The sequence below is a fragment of the Alligator sinensis genome, unplaced genomic scaffold (genome assembly GCF_000455745.1).
Source record: "Alligator sinensis unplaced genomic scaffold, ASM45574v1 scaffold1835_1, whole genome shotgun sequence".
Classification (NCBI taxonomy): domain Eukaryota; kingdom Metazoa; phylum Chordata; order Crocodylia; family Alligatoridae; genus Alligator; species Alligator sinensis.
In genome coordinates this window covers 15,859-26,920 of record NW_005843455.1, presented here as the reverse complement: position 1 = coordinate 26,920, position 11,062 = coordinate 15,859, and the positions used below count along the sequence as shown (strand labels likewise).

The following is an 11,062-nucleotide window of genomic DNA, read 5'->3' as shown; positions in this document are numbered from 1 at the left end:
AGGGGGAGGAGGGAGGGAGGGTATATATGCGCATGACTCGGGGCAGGGGTGGCAGAAGCAACCTGAGAGCCAAAGCAAGCCCTGCACCTGTTCGGCAAGGGAGCTGCTGGGAAGTAGCCTGTGCATGAAGCATCTCCACAACATCAGGAAGCTGAAGAGGAAAAGAAAGGTGCACGCCCTGAGGGTCCAAGATGTGCACATGTGGCAGTGGGAGCCAAGCTGCACACACATTAGGTAAAAGACAGGCTGCTGTACAGCAGAAGGAACAGGGGGCACCGTACGCATGCAACCCCCTACCATCCAGAAGTTGGACAGGAAAGCAAAAGAAAACAGTAGAGTGTTTTAAGTTTTTTGAAGCAAGGAATTGGTAGAGGTCATTGCAGGACCCTTGGCACAGCTTTATGAGCACTCATGGTGTTCTGGTGAGGTGCCAGAGGACTGGAAAAGGGCCAATGTGGTCCTCATTTTCAAAAAAGGGAGGAAACAGGACCCAGGAAACTATAGGCCTGTTAGTCTTACCTTGGTCCTGGGGAAGCTCCTTGAGAAAATTATCCAGAAGCACATCTGCAAGGGGTCAGCAGGATAGATTATGCTTAGGGGCAACCAACATGGGATCATTAGAGGCAGGTCCTGTCAGACCAACCGCCAGGCCTTCTATGACCAGGTCACAAAACCCTTGGATGCAGGTGTTGCGGTGGACGTTGTCTTTTTGGACTTTAGGAAGGCCTTTGACACTGTCTCTCACCCCGTCCTCATTAAAAAATTAGGCAACTGTGGTGTCGACGCCTACACAGTCAGATGGGTCACTAGTTGGCTGGACGGCCACACACAGAGAGTGGTGGTGGACAAGTCATTTTTGACCTGGAGGGATGTGGGCAGTGGAGTTCCCCAGGGATCGGTCCTAGGGCCCGCACTATTCAATATCTTCATCGGCGATTTGGACGAGGGGGTGAAAAGCACCTTGTTCAAGTTCGCAGACGACACAAAGATGTGGGAAGTGAGCACGCTAGAAGAGAGGGACAGACTACAACTAGATCTGGACAGATTACAGAGGTGGGCAGATGAGAACAGAATGGGTTTCAATATGGACAAGTGCAAGGTGTTGCACCTGGGGAGGAAGAACCAGCAGCATACCTACAGACTGGGGAACTCCCTTCTTGTCAGCAGAGGCAGTAAAGGATCTTAGTGTCACTACTGATTCCAAGATGAACATGGGCTGCCAATGTGGGGAAGCAGTCAGGAAGGCTAACCATACCTTGTCACACATCCTTAGATGCATCACGAGCAGGTCCAAGGAGGTGATCCTCCCTCTCTCTGAGACACTGGTCAGGCTACAGTTGGAGTACTGCGTCCAGTTCTGGGCGCCACGCTTCAGGAGGAATGTAGGCCACTCGAGAGGGTCCAGAGGGCCACTCGCATGATCAGGGGGCAGCAAGGCAGGCCCTATGAGGAGAAGCTACGGGACCTGAACTTGTTCAGCCTCCACAAATGACTGAGAGGGGATCTGGTGGCCGCCTATAAACTTGCCAAGGGGGACCAGCAGGCAATGGGAGAGCCCCTGTTCCCCCGAGCAGTACCAGGGGTACCAAGGAACAACAGCCATAAGTTGACTGAGAGTAGATTCAGGCTAGATATCAGAGGCACTACTTCACTGTCACAGCGGCTAGGAGCTGGAAACAACTTCCAAGGGAAGTGGTGCTGGCCCCTACCCTGGGGGTCTTCAAAAGGAGGCTAGACGGATACCTGCCCAACATCCCTTCCTGCCCATGGCAGGGGGTTGGACTTGATGATCTGCTTAGGTCCCTTCCGACCCGACCAACTGTGAAACTGAATTTGTACGGTAACATCAAACTGGACTAACTGTACACTTGGGAAAGATGTCAGACAAGTTTTGGGCACAGAGTGCCCTCCCTCAGATCACTGAGGAAGGACACTTTTTTTTGCCTAAAAGTTTTACTAATATCTCTCCTAATTATTCAATTGATCCAATAAAAGGTATGACCAAAATAAAACTTTGCTTCTTGCATAGCTCCTGAATCACCACAGCTACAGCACTCTAGCTTTAATACAACATCAAGTTTTTATGGCACTTAAAATGACCAACATATTTTACAATCCAGAGTATACGTGTATGACAAAATAGGACAATCCCACAACAGCCATCATGTAATTCATATTTAACACCAAACAGACCCTCAGAAATGTGTTCTCTACATACCCATCTTCGTAATTCCACATAAAAATGTCACTGTCGATGATCAACCAAGCTCTGTTGATTTCTGGAAATACTCCCATCATACAGTTACACTGCATATCTGAAGTAGTACAGATGTAAGGAGTACAATGCATTCAGGCCAGCAAAGACAAACTCCTAATTTGGTCAGCTGAAAGTTGTAGGAATATGTGAGATGTGTATGAAAAAGGTAATGTTAATTTACAACATTATTATATACACTAGCATTCCTAATCTTATTAGGATACGTCCAAATTGCTCCACTAGCTCTGGAGGAAGTGGGACTCGGCGGATTGAACTGATCTCTGGAAGATTGGGTATTGAGAGCAAACCAGGTCCTTGCAAAGGATAATCCATATCTGACATACCAGAAATCGTAGGGCTACCTGTAAACAAACAAACAAATAAAAAACATACACTTTAATTGTTCATAAATTTAATTGTTTAACGGGTATTTATTTAAATTATCCTCATCTAGTTTTTATCAATATTTGCATTAGTAAGCACATGTCTGTCAAAACTGAGTTGAACTAGTGAATATTTCTCATTTTAACTTATATCAAAGACCTTAGATAAATGGACAAATGTAACAGGGCCTGGCCCTGTTACTATGGGTGTAGAGGGGCCCAAACAGCCCAATACCCACTCCAGAGCTGGAGGGATTCACCAGAGGCTGAGGACCCAGGTCTGGGGATGCAGGGAGTCTCCCAGCAAGTGAGCTAACCCAGGCATGAGGGAGAGCCAGCCACATGAACCAGCAAAGAGTGCAATAAAATGACACTAAAGCAGCCTCAGGAGCTGCACTAGCAGAGAGCAAGGCTGCTGGGAGCTCAGGGCTAGCGGCGGTCTAGCTGTGAGCAAGACTTCATTTTCATTTGTTTGCACAAGCCCTACAGGCCATCAAATCCTCTGAAAGATAAGAGGCTACAGGGCAAGTAAAGCCTGGCCAGCTAGAAGCATGAAATGAGAGAAGCTAAGTAGTAGTTTAGACAAGGTTCTTTGGGTGAATCTGATATCCTTTATTAGACCAACTTAAATAGTTGGAATAATTTTTCTTAGCAAGCTTTTGGGTGCAACAACCCTTTGTCAGGCTGAGGAAGCATCTGAAGTTGGTGTGTGCTCTTCCTGGATGGAATGAATAGTAAAGAAGCAAGAAGCTGGTCTGCATGCAAGAAAGGCAGTCAGTGAAGATGTAAGTTGAGGAATCAGTGGGTCAGGGGGTTTGGGGTGGGAGGAGGAAGAGAGAAGGGCGATGAACATAGCAGGTAAATAGTGGAGAGGTACCTGGGGAGTCAGATGTCAGGCAGGTTATAATGCGTCATAAATCCAATGTCTATATTTAGTTTAACTCTGTTCGTTTCTTTTGTATCTCTTACAAGCCCAGAGTGGTAGTGCTATGGACTTAACTCAGCTGCAGCTGAGGGAAGATCCTGAACAGTGGGTCCTTAGCTAAAGCCAGCACCAAAAGTAAAAGTGGTCAGCTTGGGGTGCCTGACCAAACATGTCTAGCTCCGCTCTGCAAAAAAGCTGCCCATAACAGTGTACAAGTTATAAAGCTCTAAAACTTCAAAGAAAGCTACACTAATATTTGAGGCCCTGGTGCAAGGTAAGTTACTTATGTACTCCAAGAGCATGTACAATACAAAACAGCATTCACAAGTTGGCACATGGATAACTTTTTGTAGGGTCAAGACCTTAAATTATAGATTTCATTCTAAGTAAGAGGAAAGCAAAGAGACTGGCAACAAACATTCAAACAATAAGCTGACAAAGTTCCTTGGGTGAATTTGATATCTTTTATTAGACCAACCCAAATGGTTGGAGAATAGTTATTAAGAAAGCTTTCGGGTTCAAAAACCCTTCGTCAGGCTCAGGAAGCTGCAGCAGTTGCTTGCGCTATTACCACATGTATAACCCTCAAAATATTTATGAAGGAACTTCTATAATATTAATGCGTCCTGAAAGCCTCATCTATCACACACATTTAAAAGAGATAATAAGCTAGTAGCTGTAGCTTACCACTAATAAAATGTTGAATCTGATAATTTCCATATTTATTTCATCCCCAAATTGTTAAAACTACTGTTAAAGCACAAAATGAAATACACTTTCTCCTGAGGGTGTCGCACTTGTGGACAAAGTCTCTAAGGCCTCTGGCACAATGTTAATCATGTCTTAAAGTAGCTACTTGGCCACACAATGCAATGAATGTTATCATTAAACAAGAAATAAGCCACACAGCTACTACCAGGGATCCGGGTTTTCTGTTTCACATGGTAAAATAGAAAAAACGTGGATTTTCCCTTTTACCTGAGAAAAAGGCAGATTTTTCATTTTAACAGAGAAATGCATGGATTTTGCTCTTTTGCAAAGAGTTTTCTGCAGGCCGGCAGCACTCCAGCCTGCAAAAGGCTGGGGGGAGCGGAAGGAGGGCAGTTAGGCAGGGGCACCATGTGCATGTGTATGCACATAGCCGCCAGGCAGCCTGGAGAGCAGCTCCTACAGGTTAAGTGGTGGGGAGGAAGAACTGAGGCCCCGCACAGAGAGAGAGGGAAGGAGTTAGGTAGGGCAAAGCTGGGGCTTGCTGCCCAGCCGGCCGGTGCTTGGGGCGGGGATCGGGATGGAGCTGTGTGTGGCTCATCCAGGAAGCCAGCCCCCCCGCCACTGTGCTCTCAGAGGAGCAGGGGGAGCACGTGCTCCCCAGATATGTGCATGGGGCTGGCTGCCCACTGCGGACTTGGGCTCCCTGCCCTGCTGCCCTCTCCCAGGACCTCTGCAGCCCGGTGGGTGGGACCTGGTGTAGCAGGGCAGAACAAGGAAGCTCCCTGTGGTCGCTGAAAGCCCCGTGCTGCCCTGGTGATGCACCCCAGGCCACCCTGGAGCAGCAAGAGGCACAACCCCATGCCACCACTCCTGCTGCTCCAGTGCAGACAGGGGGCACGTCACCTTGCAGCAGCAACAAGCTTCCTCACCCAGTCCCACTATGGCTTGCCACACCTGCCAGACTGCAGAGGCCCCAGGGGGAGGGCAGCAGGGCAGAGAGCCCAAGCCCACTTCTGCCCTGAGGACACATTTGGGGGGCACGTGTCCCTGTCTCCCAGGATTGTGTGCTTCGGCAGGGAGCCGCCTTCCCTGCCCCAGCCCATAGCAGGCAGCCCACATCCGCTACTGGCTCCAGCTGTTCCACCTGTGGGGGAGGAGAAGCCAGGCTCTGCGTTCAGGCTACAGCAGCCACCACCACCCACAGGCAGCAGCCAGGGCTCAGGCAGTGCTGCAGGGGGCTGTGGACCCAGGTCCCTAACCCTGTAGCCCTGGCAGCTGAGGTCCCACTCCAGCAGGGGGGCCCAGCAGGCTGTGGGTGGAGAGCAAGGGGCCTGGCCCTGCGTCCTTGTGAGCTAAGGGGGCAGGGAGAGCTCAGATTTTCCATGGTAAAAAACCCAAAATCAAATACCACAATTTATAGGTAGAGTGAGTGAGTGAGTGTGATTTTTTTTTTTTAAATCAGAGAAAACCAGGATCCCTGGTTATACAGGCAGTCCTCGACTTGCACAACATTTCGCACTTACAACATTTATAAATTGCCACCCTGTTTCAACTTTACAATGCCAGTTTTGACTTACAATGCTTGATCCAATGAGTGATGCAGCGAACTTGTTCAATGGCATGGCATTGCATCTCCCTGGAGAACATCTGTCCAAACTTCCTTGGACACTTTCTTTAAGAAAGCAGACAAGACTCCAGGAAAAACCTGCAGCCAAGACTCCTAAGAAGACTCCAGCCAACAACCCTTCAAAAAGTCCAACCAAGAGCCCTTCAAAAAGTCCAGCAAAGTCACCTCAAAGAAGTCCTTCCACATCAATATGATTGCTATTTACAATATAAATACATTAATATAGCTATATTACTCATCTATAATTGATCGAGTACAAAATGCTGGGTTATTTTTGGTGAAAATAGGGTATTGGGCCTTGGTTCAGGAACCATTCCCCCATTTATAACGTTGTTTCTTATGAGAAAATTGGTTCCGAGTTACAACGTTTCAACTTGAGACGTGGTTTTCAGGAACCAATTGTGTCGTAAGTCAGAGGACTGCCTGTACACAAAATATGTATGAAAACATAGCTGGATCCTATTCGCAGCATTATCTGAACGTGAGTGGCCAGGCTGATCGATGGAGCTTCCAGCTGCAGTGGCGCATTGGACCTCTGACACCAATACGCCCCCTTGGCTGGGAGCAACAGCTGATTGAGGCTCCTAGCCCTCAGGTTGCAGCTGGGATCCCTGGCTCCCAGTTCTGGGGATGCCCCCGAATCAGCTCAAGGGGCTTTCTGCCACAGGGGCTTGCTAGGTGCACGTGGCATGGTCCAAGGAGGTGAGGTACAACTGTGGGGATCGTGCATCAGATCCCACCCCACCTTTAACTGCACGTCTGCCAGGGACCTAATTACAGAGTTTCTTATCAGACAAACAAAAACTAATCTTTAAAATGCCTGAATCTTTCCTTTTAGTTACATTTATGACTTCTTTGAGAAGGCTTAGGAACTGCTATCTGTGAAACAGCTAAAGCTACATTTGGGAAAAAGAGACAGTCTAATAAGCACTGGTTCAAAGAAAATGCAGAAGAACTATTACCCCTCAACAGCATCAAGAAAACAGCCTATCTGGAACACAACTAAAAGCCAACAGTGAGCATCAAAGTAAGACTCTGACATGCAAAAAAACAAGGTACAGAGGGCAACCAGGTTCTGTGCAAATCAGTACTGGACTAAACTCTGTGAAGAGACAGACACAGCCTCAGATATAGAAAACCTAAAAGTCATGTACAATGGTCTGAAGACTGTTCTAGGCTCTACTGTCAACAAGGTTGCCCCTCCGAAATCATGCAACAGTGAAACCATTAGATACAAGCAACCAGATGTCTCATTGGGTTGAACACTGCTCAGAACTATACTGACAAGAAAGAAACATCACCAGTGAATCGCTGGACCAAATACCAACCCGACAGGTCACGCCAGGATTAGATGTGGAGCCCACTGTAGAAGAGCTAAGCAAGGCGATTGATTCGTTATCAAGTGGTAAGGCTCCTGAAAATGATGGCATCCCAGTGGAAATTCTCAAGTGTGGGAAACAAAGCCTACTACTGTACCTTCATCAGCTGCTACTCAAATGCTGGAAAGAGGGAGAGGTACCAGAAGACATGCGTGATGCAAACACTGACACTTTGTACAGGCAGCCCTTGGACTTACGACACAATTGGTTCCTGAAAACCGCATCTTAAGTCAAAATGTTGTAACTCGGAACCAATTTTCTCACGAGAAACAATGTTATAAATGGGGGATTGGTTCCTGAACCAAGGCCCAATACCCTATTTTCACCAAAAATACACCAGAATTTTGTACTCAATCAATTATAGATGAGTAATATAGCTATATTAATGTATTTATATTGTAAATAGCAATCATATTGATGTGGAAGGACTTCTTTGAGGTGACCTTGCTGGACTTTCTGAAGGGCTCTTGGCTGGAGTCTTCTCAGGAGTCTTGGCTGCAGGTTTTTCTGGAGTCTTGTCTGCTTTCTTAAAGAAAGTGTCCAAGGAAGTTTGGACAGATGTTCTCCAGGGAGATGGGTGATGCAGCAAACTTGTAAAGCGTTGTAAAGTCTAAACTGAGGTCAGAAAGTTGAAACAGGGCGTCAATTTATAAACACTGTAAGTGCGAAATGGTGTATGTCGAGGACTGCCTGTATAAAAAAGGTAAGGGCGACTGCAACAACTACAGAGGCATCTTGCTACTAAGTACAGCAGGAAAAGCTTTTGCAAGGGTCATCTTGGTGTGTCTACAACAGTTGGCAAGTCAAATCTACCCTGAATCTCAGTGCAGATTCAGGGCCAGAAGCTCAACCACAGACTTGATATTTTCCCTGCATCAACTTCAAGAAAAGTGCAGAGAGCTAAACCAACCATCGTACATCGCATTTGTGGATCTAACCAAATCATTTGACATTGCCCCTATACTCTTTGGAATCTTCATCCTGGTACTTCTGAACTGTGTGTTTAAAGATATGGAAGGTAGAGTGTACTCTTCTGAACTGTGTGTTTAAAGATATGGAAGGGAGAGTGTACTTTTAAACAAGATCAAATGGGAAACTCTTCAACCTGTCACAACTCAAGGCAAACACTAAAGTTAGAAAGGTACTTATCAGGGAGCTTCTATTCACTAATAATCTTGCCCTCATAGCCCATGACGAAGACCTATTAGAAGAACTCATGGATCACCTCTCAAGAGCTTGCCAGGCATTTGCTCTCGCTATCAACACAAAGAAAACAGTTGTACTAGGACAGGGAATTCCACGAGATCCACCAATGACTCTTAATGAGAACCAGGTAGAAGTAGTCCAGAAGTCCAGCTACCTAGGCTCCACAGTGACTACCAACCTCTCACTGGGTGAAAAATTTAATGCCTGTATCAGGAAGGCTGCCACCACCTCCAGCAAAGATCAAGGAACAACTCAAGGTTTACCACCATGACCAAAATGCTAGCGTACAAAGCTTGCATACTCAGCACTCTCATGTATGGTGAGGAAACATGGACAACGCATGACCATCAAGAGAAAAGTTAAACAGCTTCCACCTGCGCTGCTTACGCCACATACTCGACATCAAATGGCAAGATAAAGTTCCCAATGCAGAGGTTCTTCCAAGGGCAAATTTACCAAGTGTGATAGCCCTACTTGGACAGAGATAACTGCGCTGGCTAGGCCATTTGAGCAGATTGGAAGATGCACATATACCCAAGGACATGCTATCCAGGGAACTATCGGAGGGAACAACAGGACACCCCAAGCTTTGCTATAAAGATAAATGCAAGCGAGAGATGAAGGCATTTGGAATTGACCCTGGCCAATGGGAAACTTTGGCAAGCAATCAGAACAAGTAATGTCACTGTCTCCACCAGGGCATTAAAGCCCATGACAGGAATTGGCTCCAACAGCTTGAAGAGAAAAGAGTCCATAGGAAGCAAGCAGCTCCCGAACCACCCAACCATGACACATACATTTGCAACCGTTGCCACAGATCATGCAAATCTCAGATTGGACTATTCAGTCACACGAGGCACTGCAAACCATCTACATCATAGGCTGCAATATCCATTATCTCTCGCAAACAAAAGTATACCAATATGACAGCTTACTCTCTTGTAAGAGGTGCAGGAGATGTGCCATACAATGGAACAAATTATCTCCACTTAAAAAGAGACAAGGTTTTTTATGATTTTGTTTAATGAATTAAACATACAGTCAGAACCAGTGGACAAGCTTTTGGCCATCAAGTGCCCTTCTTTAGGTGTGAAGGGGAAGCAGATGCAGGCTGAGATAAACAGTAAGAGATACCACATAAAAGCATTGCCTCTTGACATTTCTTGGACCATCATGGCTACAACACTCCAACCCTACTGCTCAAAAAGAGAGTGGGGACTAACTGATCAGCTGCTTGTGGCAGGTATTTTTATACTTTGCTCTATGCTGTCTTTTCACAGCATCTGATGAAGTGAATTTGGAATCACTACAACTTGTTCTCCATATCAGTCTTAGTTAATTTAAGAAAGTATATATCTACCCTGCCTTCTTCTAGGTATCTTGGTGCCCACACTTACGCTGTAATGAAACGGGGCCGAGTTACTGTTGTTTTAACTTTCACCTACTGAAACTTTAGAGCAGGCAAACAGGCTGCAAAGCACCAAACCTGCAATAAGTCCCCATCCCCTCTGAACATACTCTAATTCAGTGGTCCCCAACCTTTTCAGATTGCGGACTGGCAAACCACAGACTGGTAAACTGCAGACTGGAAGTGACTGGCATACTGTGGACTGGCAGCCAACCCTTTTTTATACTCAGTATATTTTATACTTAACAAATTCCTGACAACCCGCAGTATGCTGGTCACTTCCAGTCTGCAGTTTGTCGGTCTGCAGTCACTTCTGGTCCGGCAGCCGGCCTTTTGCGGCCCGGCACCAGGCCGCGGCCTGGGGGTTGGGAACCTATACCTCTGCTGTCTATTCCTGCTATTCAGATAAATTATGAGAAAGAAAAGAGATACACAGAGTGTGTCCACAGCGCAAGAAGTTGCAAGATCAAAGCCTTTAGCTGAAAGTACCCTTTTTTCATGGATTTCAGCACCAATCCCTTCTCTGTTCAGGGCCAGGTCCCAGGCCAGGGAACACTACCCAACTCTTTGAAAACAGTGAGAGCCAACTTTTTGCATGTGTGCCATAAATTAGTCCCAGTCCTTCTGCAAGTACCACTCCCATCCCCTTCCCCTTCTACTGCTCTGCTCTCTATCCTGTGCCCCCTTCCTAGATCTGTTGTTCAGCTTCCTGCTGCTTAATTGCTTAGGCTGCAGAGTGTCAAACTCATGTGACTGGAAGAATGGAACAGAGCTGGTCCGTGGGCTGGATCAGGCCCACCTGCAAGCCTCACCCAGCACAGGTGGCAGCTGCTGGGACCAGCAGGAGGGAGAGTGCGTGTCTCAGGAACGGGGACGGTCCGGCACCGCCCGGGTGCAGCTTAGATTTGGCACCCCAGGGTCAGGCGCCGGGCCCGCACAGGGGGCTGGGCCAGGGACGAGAGGACCAGCTTCTCCACGAATCCCCTCCCCTCCCCGCCCCGGGTGTGGAGATAAGGGCAGGAGCGGGCCAGGCGGGCAGAGGACGCTGCTCACCGGGCGCGGGCACGGCCAGGCGCTCCGCCAGGTCCGGGTAGCAGCGGTCGGCCTGCACCTGCCGGTCGATGATGCGGCCCGCACCCTCCAGCGCCTCCCGCAGCGGGGGCGCG

General features: G+C 47.5%; 1 protein-coding gene across 1 annotated transcript in view; it reads right to left on the bottom strand.

The window, feature by feature from the left end:
- The window catches only part of NUP155 (nucleoporin 155), a 61,235-nt gene extending 50,179 nt beyond the window's left edge, over positions 1–11,056 (bottom strand). Inside the window, exons 1-3 of the mRNA XM_025195291.1 lie at positions 10,950–11,056; positions 2,482–2,619; positions 2,219–2,315 (exon numbers count right to left, since the gene is read on the bottom strand). Coding sequence (XP_025051076.1) covers positions 2,219–2,315; positions 2,482–2,599 — 215 coding nt within the window. The 5' untranslated portion in view covers positions 2,600–2,619; positions 10,950–11,056. The remainder of the gene's footprint in view (positions 1–2,218; positions 2,316–2,481; positions 2,620–10,949) is intronic.
- Positions 11,057–11,062: the final 6 nt, after the last annotated feature.